The following is a 14698-nucleotide window of genomic DNA, read 5'->3' on the forward strand; positions in this document are numbered from 1 at the left end:
CAACCTGTCCCTCAATGTGAGTAAGACAAAGGAGGTTGTGATGGACTTCAGGAGAAACTCCACTGACCACTCCCCACTGAAAATTGACAGCTCGACTGTGGAGAGAGTCAGCAGCACTAAATTCCTGGGGGTGCACATCACAGAGGAACTCACCTGGACCACCAACACCATGTCACTCTCCAAGAAGGCACAACAGCGGCTACACTTATCCGCCGGCTGAAAAGAGCAAGTCTCCCTGCACCCATCCTCACCACATTCTACAGAGGATCCATAGAGAGAATGCTGACCAGATGCATCACTGTCTGGTATGCGAACTGTAGAGTAGCAGACCGCAAGACCCTCCAGCGGACAGTGAACACAGCTGCAAAGATCATCACTGCCCCCTCCCCTCCATCCTGGACATTTTACTTACACGATGCTCCAGCAAAGCCAACAGTATCGTGAAGAACATCACCCATCCCTCCCACAGTCTCTTCCAGCTCCTACCATCAGGAAGACGGTACCGGAGCATCAGAGCCCGCTCCGCCAGACTACTTAACAGCTTTTCCCCCAGGCTGTGAGAGCCCTGAACTCAAATTACCCCGCCCTCCTCTGAAACCCCCATACAAACCCTCTACCTCCTGAAACATGGACCATCTCCCCTCCTCCACCCCCCAAACACTCCCCAACATACCCTCCAACCTTACCACATCACAGAAAAAAACTGATACTTTCTTTTTTTGTGCAATTCGAAGTGTGTTTCTGAATGGTGAGTGGGCCTGTACAAACCACCTGTAGTAACACACTCTCCTCTATACGTACTAGACACTTTTCACACACACTGCTGTGTACATAATCCCACAAAAGACTTTACATGCTCATGCACTACAAATCATCTTGCATTGTTCCCCAGCCAGGTTCTTGACTTAGGATGTTTCTCTTTGCTCATGTACAGTATTATGTGAAGCATTCGTTTGGTTTGTACTTTTTTAGTTTATGTATAGGTAAACATTTATATATAGTATATTTATAGTCAAAATATGTCAGTAGGTTAGTTGTGTATAGGTTTATCCTGTTTTACTTCATTGTTGTATGTCTGTATTTATGTAGCACCGTGGTCCTGTGAGGCACGACATTTCATTCTACTGTATGTCCACACATGTAGCAGAATGACAATAAAGCTCAACTTGACTTGACTTGACTTTTATGACCTGTCTGTATATGTGCACTGTGGGTAAATGCCTTTTTTCCTCTACATTCAGTGTTTTTTTTGTATCTAAGGTCCTACATTTGAGCATTTACTACAGCTAATGAGGGGAATCTGTTTTTCAACAGACTTGGCCCTCAGCCACTGGTCTGATCATCCCTGCCAGCTCCTGGGTGCTGGCTGGGATGCTTTCTACCCTGTTCAAGTCCTTCACTTCGCAAGACCCCCTACAGACACCATTTCTACCTGACCCTGCTGAACAAAAGAAATGAAAGCTATAGGGAAACTTCATACAAGGTTTGCTGCAGACCTTCTGTGCATCTGATGAGTGTGATACAAGCAATGATACAAACCAGGTCCCCTAAAGCAGCAATTCCCAACCATGTCCCTGGTTCCATTTCCCCAATGTCTGACACACCCATTTCAGGCAGAGATTGTCTTATTGGGAGATGCGATGGTCTGTAGTGGAAAAAGCATAACAGCTAACTTGGATCATGTGAGGCACCTCAGCCAATCATACAATAGCCTCTGGTCTTCTTGCCTGCGTACCTTCAAAGCCAAAGCAATAGCATTAGCCGTTAACGCTTTTTTGGCTAAAATTTGCAGGATTGCCTTCTAGTGGCTTTGTTTCAGGTCTTGGAGTCTCTACTAATGAGCTGATGACCTGAATCAGGTATGTTTGATTAAAGATACATGTAAAATGTGCAGTGTTTGATGTCCTATAGGACTGTGGACTAGTTGTGAAACAGCTCCACCATCAGTTTGCCTTAACTGGTTCAGGTGTGTTTATTTAGGGCCAAAGCTAAACTCTGCAGGACAGTGGCCCTCCAGGAACAGGTTTGCAGAGTCCCACATTTTAATTACATCTATATTATTCTTCTTCTCTGAAATTACAATGCCAGAATAAAAAGTAAGATTAAAAATATGTAACTGGTCTTTAAAAATCCATTTGCGCAGATGCTGTGTTTGGGTAAAATAACCACTGATGATGACTGGATGGAGCACAGTGGACCTCTTCAGAAGTCGTTAAATACTGCTACACCAGCCAGGAATTCATCTAGACATATACTGGATAATCCTGATTCCTGCCAGATCCAACCAAAAAAATCCAAGTCCAAGATGCACTAAATCTGGTAAAACGCACTTAATGTTTGCACAATTAATAAAAGAAAATAAACTAGTTGCTACTTAATGAAATTTTAGTATAAAATGTGATTACCTGTGTTATTCAGTTTATTATATTTTGCAAACTTAATAGGTCCTGTACAGTGAATTACACTGTATCACTTGAAACTGGGCAAATTGAGTGCCAGTCACAGACCCACAGTCACAGAGAATAAATTAATCTCTATTACACGCATTGTCTCACAAAATCACATCTTCGCCTTCAACAGAGCAATAATAGGTAGTCACCCTACTTCCTAGTTCTTCATGGATCCAGTAACATCCAGTAACCAGCCAATGCCTTTACATTTGTACAGTGCATGTTGAACATTTTGTTGTATTGTAATGGCATTGTTAAAATTGTTTATCCGGTCTGCTTCTGAGGTTGTTCCTGTTTTCCATCTAAATTCTCTTCAGAGAGAACCTCAGGAACACAATGTTATTGTAAACTGCAGTACGGCTAAAAAGTTTAGGCACACCAGAGCAGTTGGTGGGACTGCTCTATAAATGTTTAACACCATTTTAACAATATAGGTCTAATGGGGTACATTTTTAATTGGTTATTTGACATCCAGCAGACACTTTCACAGTACACTAATTTTATAGAGTCCACCTGGAGCAACCTCAGGTTAATTGGTTTACTCAGAAGCACAATCCTGAGACAGAATTTCTCCAACTTCAGCTGATGAGTAGCACATTAGTTTACTACACCTAAACACTTTGTTAGGTCTTTTACTTAAGAGGGTTTGTCTGAGGACATTAGTACTGGTTACACAGAAAAATGTACTGTTCTTCTTATAAAAAAACATCCTGTTTTTCAATTACCCAAAAAAAAAAATACAAAATACATGCTGACATGTACATTTCAGGGTGTTTTTCCCCCTTATTTAAAGGGATTGTTCACCCAAAACTCTCCCTCTTGACATTCCGAACCTATATGAATTTCTTTTTTTGCAGATCACAAAAACATAATTTTGAAGAGCACTGTGAATCAAACAGCAATGGAGACTATTGACTTCCAATGTATGGACAAAAAAAATAAAAATAAGATCAAAATATCTGTGTTTCACACAAGAACGTCATACAGGTTTGGAACAACAAATAAATGACAGTACAATTTTCATTTTTGGGTGAACTAACATACATACATATATTACAATATATATATTTAAACATTTCTAAACACGTTCTTAATTGTAGCAGATCAATTAGAAGTAAACTACAGATTCATTAACTTCACACAAACAGTTTAAGGCAGAGGATGCAAATTTTAGACAGTGTACTTTTCTTCCCCTTGCCTTTGAGATTTGTGATAGTGTGTGTAACTATTGTACAGTTCATTGAACACTTCCTTGACACCCATTTGAAGGGTGGTGTTCAAAAACTTAATGTCTTGTTCAACACAGTGGTCCAGGATACAGTATATTCCCTCTGTTAGATGTGCCTTAATTTCTGGCTGAAGCGTCACCTAGGAAATAAGAAAGAAACTCATAGTGAGAGTATACAATGACAACAATTATCTGCAATGTGATTGTTCAGTGCAGTAACATGAGTCTCAGGCCAGTTAGAGGTCAATCGCATTTCACACTTCAAGCTGACAAAAACAACTGGCTCTCAAATCACACTGGACAGTGTGTTTCTCCTTCAATTTAAAGTTACATAACCTCTGTTAGAATAGCATTATTGCCAAAAGTGCAGGACATCAGATACTGTAAGTGCCAATGTATGACCTCTCAAGCTATAAATGTGTGGTTTAAGATTTATGACAGAGAAGATTCTTCTAAAATATTCTAGCAAATATTGGCAGGCAGTTCACGAGAGCAGAAAAGACCATTTCAGGAAGCATTTGAGTAGAAATTGGCATGGGCATGTGGCAGGTAAAAACTGATAATGACTAGTGTCTCACCCTCTGCAGTTCACTAACATACTGTGCAACGATAATAAGGACTGTGAAATCTTCAGCAGCATTGGCAATATGAGTGTACATCCTCTCCACCAGAGTGGCACACTTCAGAAGAGACTCTTTGTCTTTCTCAGAAGCTGAAAAAAGAGAGATCACAAAGTAACTGTAATATTTTAATTAGAACTGTTAACGCATGCGATTAATTATGCTTAACGCCAATGGTGCATTTAATTAAAATCTAATAATTAACTCGAATTCAAAAAACTTAGCATGACCTCCATAAGTCAAGTCTGTAAACCTTTAGATGGGAGTGATTTGTCACAATACATATTTCAGTAATATCTTTTTACTTCTTATGTTAAAAATGGTTGTCCTGCAATATATTTTTGTGGAAACCATGATAAAAACAAATTCAGGATTCTATGTTGAATATGAAGTAAAAAAAAAAAAAACAGCATTTGTTTGAAATACATTTATCAACATTTGTTAATAAATTCAGGATTCTATGTTGAATATGAAAAAAAAACAAAAAAAACAAACAAAACAAAAACAAAACAGCATTTGTTTGAAATACATTTATTAACATTTGTAAAAAAGTCTTTACTGTGACTTTTGACCAAATTAATGCATCTTTACTGAATAAAAGTATTAATTTCTTAAAATAAATAAATAACGTACCAAACTTTTGAACGGTAGTGTACTATTGTCTGGTATTTATGCAAGTATTGTCAAACACATTAATTACACATTCTGTTCTCTCTTCATTAATTTTAAGTACATTTTATGTTCGTTCAAATATTATAAATATGAATCCTAGTTCAATCTTTTCAAAGCCATATTATGTGCCAGACAAATAAGAGTGAGCATCTAATTTGTATTTTAAGAAAGCACCATAAGACTGACACTGCCTCACATCTGAATAGTACATTCCAGTTCTGACTGAACTTTGATGTCAAATATGAAAGTCTGAGAAATGAAAGACTGAATGTACTGATGCTACTGCAAAAAAAAGGCTTTAAATCTTAAGTCATAAAAAGAGTTCTCAGTTCAAAAAGGATACGCCTTCAGTGCTAAAATGTGCTGAGCCTCGAGCTTCAGGATCAAATTCATGGAATTTTTTCTCCTTCACTTCACTCTGAAATTCAACCCACAGAGCCACAGTCTGCAAGCGTGTGTCTGTGAACACAGCTCAAAGAGGTGCTTGTCTAATTAGGAGAATCATACCTCAAATAACATCTTTCTGCACAGTAAATGAATTCAGTGTAGATGCAAAAGTATCAGGAGACATATGGCTCTACTAATACTCAATAAATGACTCTTTGGTTGAGAATAGGACACTTCCTATCAAGTTTCAAATGCAATAACTTGCCAGCATCAAGTGCTTTCCACTTTCTTTTGTCCACTACAGCCAACAATAAGAACAGACATGATGACAAGAAAGGGCCCTTGAATTCATTGTTGTTAAATTTGTTTGCTTGCACAGAAGTCTTATGTAAAAGGTTACAACAAAGTGATGAATAGAATAATAACAGCCAGGTGAAACTCAGCCCTGGCATTCATCTACTATAACACCCTCATTGGGGAAAAAGGTCATTTAAACAGGATTTAAGCGAAAGAGGGTGAATAAATATCTCAATATAATTATGTACATATACACACTACTGTTCAAACGTTTGGGCTCAATAAGACTTTTAGAAAGAAGTTAATATTAAATTCAAGAATTGATTTAATTTGTCAATAGTGACAGTAAAGACATTTATGCTGTTCACACTGATAATAATAAGAAATGTTTTTTTTTTCTTTTTTTTTGCAGCAAATCGGCATATTTGAATTATTTCTGAAGGATCATGTGACACTGAAGACTGGAGTAATGATGCTGAAAATTCTGCTTTGCCATCACAGGAATAAATTGCATTTTAAAATATATTCAAATAGATAACTGTTATTTTCAATTCTAATAATATTACTGTTTTACTCTATATGCAAGTAAATGCAGACTTGGTGAGCTTAAGAGATTTAACTATATATCATGTTTAAATATAAACACTTCTGAATGTGGGTATTTTAGGTGTGCTTACCTCTGTCAGAGTCCCCCCGCTGTCTGCCTTCATGCATGACTGATGAAACCAAGCGATAAAAGCCATTCAGGAAGGTAGGAGAAGCCTTCAGCATCACCTGCAAACATTTAAAGCTTTCAAAACTGGTGCGCATCTAGACGCAGTGTAAAATCAGTTGGCCTTTATGTTACCACAATGAATACAAAAAACTAAAACTTTCTGTGCTAAAATCTTTATAAGCAAGCTAAACATTTGACCCTGAATCAATTTGACATTTGAATAGAAGCCGTATTAGTTGAATTCTTGCAACAGTGTAGGCAAGATACTAGTGATGGGTGATTTATTGCTTTTTATTTGGCCATTAAGTTTCCTAAAAACCACGTCAGGTTGTTTTGACACCACCATGTAAAGTTTCAAGTATCAAAGTATCAAAGGGATATTTCATTCCAAAATCGGTTGATCTATGCCTTTAAAGGGAAAATTTAAAATCCTGTCAAACCAAACAGCTGCTGGTAGCCATAGACTTCATAGTCAACGGCTACCAGCAACTGTCTGTTCCCCAACATTTCTCAAAATATCTGCTTTTGTGTTCAACAAAACATAGAAACTCATACAGCTTTGGAACCACATGAATATCTGCTTTTGTGTTCAATGGGGGGACTATCCTTTTAAGACAGATGTTTTGAAAATGTATCTAATTTACACTTGAGTGGCAAAAACAAATAAGAGTTGATAAGTTTGGTTCAATTTCAAATCAAACTCAGTTTTGTGGATATTTCAAAGAATTGATTTAAATCTCTGATTCATTCAACATGCATGTCTTGATCATTTAAAAATAGACTATTACCGTATTTAACTCCTAATGTGTGCTCTCATTTCGATTAAAAAAAAGACTATCAAACATGAGGTCATGTTGAGATTATACCAAGTCCTCTACTTTCACTGGCAAAGCAACCTGTACACCTTGAAGTCTTACGCAGTCCCAGCATTCCTTACCTACTGGACACCATGAGCTCCTTCCCCTCAGGATTCGTGGCAACTTCCCAAACTACATTCTAATTTTCACTCATATTGAGTGCAAATTAAACACCTTTCCAGGGCACTGTAATATTCACTCCTAACATCAAACAGCTTTAGCCTGTAATACACCTTTTTGCATAAACCTATGGAAGCATCAGCATTACCAAAAGCATCTCAGAGAACAAATTTACCAGTTCAGCTTAATGGTACATATTTACCATGACATCCACCATTTTTAAAGTGCACAATAAGAGCAAATTACTGTATTGTACTTAAAACACTCAGTATGAGTAACAGTGCATGTCATACTGTATTTCCTAACAGATATATAATGTGTTTACTAATGGATTCATTTTTCTTCTGTCGTATAGTATGTTGGGTGTGTTCATGAAACAAAACCCTTAAAGCCACATTAATAAAAACATTTCCCAAAGCAAGTTCAGATAAACAGATGTCAGAGACCCGTCTTTAAGAAGACTGATAACATCTGGAACAGTCTCGACCTCCATGGCCTCTGCCTGATTTGTTAAGTCAATTTAAAATATATAAGGATATCATTCAATTTGAAATAATACAACACTAAAATGTGTACCTTTTATCAAGTTTAAGCTCTTATCTGTCTCTCCCTCTAGTCCCAGGATAATCACCTGAGGGTAGCAGTGGATAACTGTAAACAGGGCTTCATGGATGGCCTCAAAAGCAGCATAGTAGTCCTCCATGGAATGACTGTCAAGAGGCACAAACTGCAGTGTGCCCAAAACCACAATGACATGGTGTGGGTTGGAGATCTTTGCTTCACGGAGCAGGACGGTCAAAGTCTCGAGAGTTAGTTTGGGGTTGGTCAAAAAAATTTGTTTTTGAAAGAAGGCTGAATTTATTTGATCAAAATATTTCAAAATACAAAATATTTGATACAATTAATTTTTTATTGTGATAAACTATTACTGTATAAAAACCTTTTTAAATTCTAATATATTGTAAAATGTAATTTAGTCCTGTGTTGGCAAAGCTGAATTTTCAGCAGCCATTACTTCAGTCTTCAGTGTCACATGATCCTTCAGAAATCATTCTAAAATGCATTCTAATACTTGATTCTCAAGAAACATTTCTTTCTATTTCAATATTGAAAACAGTTGTGGTGCTTAATATTACTGTGGTACTTAATATTTTTGTATAAACCACAATAGAAAAAAATCCAGGATGCTTTGATAAATAGATAGTTCAAAGGACAGCACTGATTTGAAATAGATATCTTATGTAAGAGCTCTTACAAACCAGGCTGACATTTACCAGAAATCCTGCAGACACCTTCAGCCGTAGCACAATATTAGATCACTTTCTATCAGAATACTTATCAACTGTAGAGCAAACGATCAGTGTTATAAAAGATTAATCACAAAAGTGAGGATTACAGAGCTTGTTCTCTATTTGTGTACTAGTATAGATGTGTGTACAGCATAAGGTTGACAAAGCTTCTGACTGCTGTGGCAAACTCTGCTAGCGGCAACTCTAGTATGTCAAGTTCTGACACTGAGAAGAAAAGTACAGTGATGAAAGTAACCTGACAGGCACACAGTCCTTCTCTGAGTGAACTCAGTGACATAGACAAGACTTTGAACCCTAACTTTTCCAGGCAGATGAATTTTAATGCTAAATCAAGACAGGAGCAAGTCAGGGCCAGTGGGTGAGGTATGTGACATGTTTTACAAAGCTGTAGTTTCATGGTGTTTTTAACTGCCAGCTAACTCTCTAGGTGCCCTTAAGGGAATGTAACAGGCTCGATAGAAGCAAAGTTTTATAGCATTTATTGCATAATGTCCCTCGGTTTTTAAGCAAGAAGTCCAGAAAATCATCTATAAAGAAGTAAACAGTGCCATGTACCTGGTGGGTTAAAAAGTGGAAATGTGAGCCTCGTATTTTTTGTTAAAGCACTTCTTCCTTGTGTGTTAGTTAAACTGTAAACTTGTCTGAACTGAATACTGTTTTTCTTTGTTCTGCAATCTTGTTCCTGGGTTTACATGGTCATGTAAAATTGTTAATGTTTTTTTGAGACAATCCGTCCCTCAATTTGCCTATCAATTGTTAAATCCTAATCAATCAATGTCCAAAGATTATGCAGAAGTTTACACATTTAATAAATAGGATATCGTCATACTTTTATCTTGAAAAGGCAATCACATTAAAAAGAAACTTGTACGACAGAAATGCATATGTGATTGATCTTATTCAGGGAAAAACATCAAATGGGACACAATTTGAAAACAGGTACTGAATTACTTACAATGAGAGTAGATATGATTTGTGGTGTGACGAGGCAAAAAGCCTTTGAGCAATGCTCTGGAAACAGACAACAGGCGAGCAGCTTTATAACAGTTACCACAGACAGAACCTCCTGTGAAAGAAAAAAAGAAAACAACATATCATCAGTGCACCATATCATCAGTGCACACTACAAATATGCTTAGAAACTCTTATGCTTTGAAAAAGAATGTAGTGCATGTAGTCACTATTACACTATTACACATAACAATAAGCACTATGACACTACAAGAATCTTACAGTGCAGTGGCCTCCTTCAATCTTTGTTGGCACAAGCCCCTCTCTGAGCATCAGCAGTAATAGATGGAACTGCTCTTGAGAACAGCTGGACACCAGCTGATTTAGCAGCTCCTTTACTGGCCCCTCCAGCTCCTTCACATCTGACAATGACATCCACGTTCCTGTTGAAATGATTGACAGACTGTTTACAGAGCAGGCAGAGGGTTCACAAAAATTTGGGGCATCAATTTACTCAAGTCAAGCCAATGTTTTGAAAAGTTTTAGGATGCTGTACCTGACAGCAGCGCATGGATACTCTGCAAAATCTTAATATGGAGTTCTTCAAGATCTGTCGCTTTGGTCTTTTCCGGTGCCATGTAGAACGCAGAAGATGAAATGAGGAAGTCCAAAGGGCGAGGTGCTGGGATGAGTTCCTTTAAGATCTGCTGGCAAAAGCTTCGGAAGAATGCCATGTGGGATATTTTCCCCTGCCTGTCATTTTCAGAGATTGAGGCTCTTGCTAGTTCACTCCTGATCATGACTGTTACAATTTCAACAGAAAAAGACTTTCTCTGTCTACTTCCCTTGCGCATCAGCACAGCCTGTATGGCTGGCTCCATGACAGAAGTGGCCTTCTCTAACAAATGAGTCAGAGTCTGATCCAGCTGTTCGTTCTTGCCGAGACTTGTAATCATTTCTTTGCAAAGCGTGCTTAAAGTAACCAGATGGAGTTGTAGCGAGCAGAGATCCCCTGCATCTACAGCCAGAACTCCTGCAGTGAGGTTACTTTCAACCATGAAGGAGGTAAACTTCTCCAGATTGACGCACATGCTGCTCTTCCTGTCGATTATGAGCTGAATTAGGGACTGAATGAAGTCTTGAACTGACTGAAGGAAAGACAACCGGATCAGGCCATACAGGCCCTTGAGAGAGAAGAGGGATGTCATAGCTGCCTCTAAGAGATTACTTCCATGAACAACTTTCAGGATCATTTGAGAGTTTTTAACCACAAGGAGTGAAGCCATAACACTAAAAAGCTCTTTGAGCAATCATATGTATGCAGAGAGATCAATGCTTTCATCACAATGAACGCAAGAGAAAAGTTCTGAATAGTCTTCAGAGTACATTGCATTTCCATTCAGGACACTTGTGACTTTGAGTAGCTACTGTAAGTGATCTACCTGTGTTTTAGATAGAGGTATGGAAGATCTCATTTTGACAGAGTCTAACATCTCCTGTCCAATGGCTTTCAGTCTCTTCATGTTTGTTTCTTAATCTTTAACTCCAACTATTTCCACACAAGGTTTCAATAATGAAGGACTGATTAACTGAACGTGTGATGAGCCAAACAGTCCAAAATATTCCTTGATGATGCACTTAATCACTGCAGAGAACATCTCAGGGAGCTCACAAAGAAAACTCTTGAGTAATTTCCTGGATATTAAAGACACAGAGATCCCAGTGTTCTCCAAATTGCTTCCAGAGGCATCCAAACTCTGAAGCAAAAACTTCAATATGCATTCTGCAAAAACAGATCTGTCATTTGCTTCAAGATAAGGGGTAGTTAATGGAAGGTTGGAGGTAACAAGAAACCAGTAGGCTGTCATGTAAGTGTTGGCATTAACAGTACAAAATTGAAAGTCCCAGATCTGGTTGGTGTCAAACATCATTGAAAGTTCTTGCCTGTTTAGAATAAACTGAGCCATTTTCTGCATCTTTGATGCATCTGATGTTTCAGTAGATGTTTTGAGCAAGTGTATCTTCAGTTTGTGGAGCACAAGGATCTCAAGATTTTGGCTCAGAGGATTGTCTAGCAAACACTGACTCAGGGTCTTTTGTTTCATTTCAGGCAACAACGGTGGTCTCAATTCATCTGCTGCAGGCTGACACACTACATCAAGCAGCTCTTCTATAAGTTTAGGCACCTGTCGGAGTTTGGTATAAGTTTGCAAGACGGCAGACACAAGTGCTTCTCTGGGTTTCCTAACACGTACTTCCATATTGACTACATCAACCCACACAGCGGAAAGAAGCTCATCTAAATCTGGCTCCAGGATATGGTGATTCAGTGTGAGCAGAGCTCTGAGACAACGGTACCAAGCTGGGATGCCCATCTGCGTATTGTTAAATATTAGGCGAGCCAGTTTCCTGTAGAAATTCAGTTGCACCTCTCTGTGTTGTATTCTGTCTGCAGCCACATTATAGATATCACCACCCAAAGAGGAATTCAGGAGGTTCTCCAGAGCTAGTAAAACAATACCCCAGTTCGATGCACTAAATTTCTGATCAATATCCAGTTCATCTGTGAACCCCAAAGCAGTAATGATCTTAGTCATGAGGTGGAAGATCACTTGCTTGTTATCTCCCCCTTTACAAAATGAATCTAAGGCAAATTTAAATAGCAGGGGGAGAGAGTTTGATTTAACAGTGTAAAATAAAGCCTCTTCGTCTTCGTTAGCTCCTTGGACATTAAGTTTCAAAAGGACCATATTGACGGGACCTTGCAAACCCTTTCCTGCCTGGCTCGTTTTGGCCCCAGCTTTATCCTCAGATGGTAAAACTTCTTCCCTGTAGGAGAGCAAATGTTCAGGGATGAAGAGCGCTGACTGAAGAACAGCGTCCACTTTCCTCCGGATTTCCTTGGTCAGATGCTGACAAATCTTGACGTCATCCTTCTCAGTCCATACTGTAGTGTTCAGTAAGTGTCTGAGCAGGAGGAGAGGATGAAGAATGTGTGCCGTTACCTGGGAGAACACTCGGTTGGAGTTTGCCTGCTGTTTCTGCACTGTTAGGTAGGTGCTGAGAACAAGAAGGAGAACCTCAAAGACTTTAAGAGAGAGACCCTCCTCACACTTCTGCTGCCTGAGCTGCATGCTGGACAAGCCACAGAGTCGACTCAAGAGCTCCACTAACAACTCATACTTAGCAGTGTAGGTCACAGAAAGCACTGGGGAGGTCAAGATGCCATGGCAACAGCTCAGAACTGTGTGGAAACTGACAGATTCGAGTCCTGAAAAACAGTTCAAAATCCTGTCATTGGTAATCTAGGATAAAATAAAACAAATGATAAATACAGTGTTCATTTTTACATAGTTTTTTTGTTTAAACAACTATGTGAACTATGCCATATTCATTGATTTTAGTCAGTTTTACTCTGACTAAAATGACATCCAATTTTAGCCAACAAAAATTTCAGTTGATGAAAAAAAATACAAAATTAAACCACATTTTCAAACATTTACATTTATTTTAACGTAGCAACATTTAACAAAAAAAAAAAAAAAAAAACATTTAAAGACTGTCCTTGTTGCAAATAATGCATTAGAGTATACTATAGTTATACATTATTGTAAATCTTGACGTTTTGGTTATTCGGTGTCTGTGTCTTGGTGCGTCGTTATAGAAAAGTGTGCATTAAAAACTTGACCTTCATTTTGACTTTATTCGGGTTATTTGAAACAACCATATTCTTCCTTTAAAAAAAAAGAGTTACCACATTGTTGTGGTAGTATTTTTTCTCATCGTATTTTTGATCACATTTTTTCATTTTTCATCACATTTTAAATAAAAGTCTTTAACAATTATCAGTATATGGATTGTCTTTGTTAACATTGACAAAAACAGAAAATCTTTACTAATATGCAAGAAATTTTGATGAAACATAACATAACATAATATACTAAATTAAAGAGACTTACAAATGAGAATAAAACAAGCAGAAATTATTTATTTTTTTATTTATTTTTTAAATTGTGATGCTATTATTATACATATTCAGGAGAAGTGAAATTTCACGTTTGAATCCAAGTGAAATTCTTGCAAAACTGAGGTACTGGTAAATACCTGTGCTAGTGTGAGGCGAAGGCTAATGGGTTTTCCCTGACTCAGCACATTATGAAGCTTCCTGCTGTGAAGGATCTCATCAAGGTAGGCCCATAAAGCCTCCAACACCTCCGAGGGTATGTCCACTTTCTTGCTGTAAAAACAAGTGAGGGCATGACTTGTCCAGTCAAACAGAACCTTTGTTAAGGAAAGAGACATTTAAAAACATTAAAATAAATTTGCTAGATATATCAAGTTAAAAAGTAAACTTTTATACTCTCAAAAATATGCAGTCTGAGTCTATATATCAATCATATACTTTACCTTCTCTTTATAAGGAAGAAGACACTGTGTTGATATCCATGCAAATCAAGCAAGTTTCGGTTTGTCTGGGCAGGGTGTGCGAGGGCTTGTCAGTTTCAGATGGATGCCACAGTAAATGCCAGCCATATCTAAATATCTTTGTGTCTAAAGGAACCATATTTAGACCAATTAAATATTAATAGAAGGTTTAAATTAGAGGTAGACAGACAATCGGTTTGACCAATATTTTTGACCAATATAATTCACACCTTACAACTTAATCAGTCATCCAATAAATGGAAATATTTGGTAGCTTACAAACAGAACCCAACAACAGTATTTACTTTATTAACTTACTTTATATATAGTTTGAATAAATTACTAACATTTTGAAATAAAGGCCATGAGGTTCTTTAGGTGAGAAATCTGTAGTTTTGAAAATGAAAATACATTATCATCCATCTTGACCACAAAACTATCAAGCATTATTATACTGTAATGCTATAAATAACAACAACGGTAGCATAATAATAATAATTTACTGTTATTAATAGGATTTTCTTAGTATTATTGTTATTACATGGCTAAGTATTATACATACGAATCTGAATAGAGAGAACTCTATTCTTTCATAAACACATTAATTTTCCACGTCAAAAGTCACATAAAATCATGCTAGAGTAACCTCTCTGTATGTAAATTATT

The 14698-nt window shown here is 37.5% G+C and overlaps 1 protein-coding gene across 1 annotated transcript; it reads right to left on the reverse strand.

Moving 5' to 3' along the window:
- Window positions 1-2974: 2974 nt before the first annotated feature.
- On the reverse strand, window positions 2975-14369 carry LOC109100834 (unhealthy ribosome biogenesis protein 2 homolog). The gene is given in 8 exon segments (XM_042768910.1): window positions 2975-3818; window positions 4257-4390; window positions 6332-6428; window positions 9612-9722; window positions 9890-10050; window positions 10164-12912; window positions 13712-13888; window positions 14015-14369. Coding segments are annotated over 8 exon segments (3753 nt in total). The 5' UTR covers window positions 14141-14369; the 3' UTR covers window positions 2975-3620.
- Window positions 14370-14698: the final 329 nt, after the last annotated feature.

Source organism: Cyprinus carpio, chromosome A13 (genome assembly GCF_018340385.1).
Source record: "Cyprinus carpio isolate SPL01 chromosome A13, ASM1834038v1, whole genome shotgun sequence".
In the NCBI taxonomy this organism is placed as follows: Eukaryota; Metazoa; Chordata; class Actinopteri; order Cypriniformes; family Cyprinidae; genus Cyprinus; species Cyprinus carpio.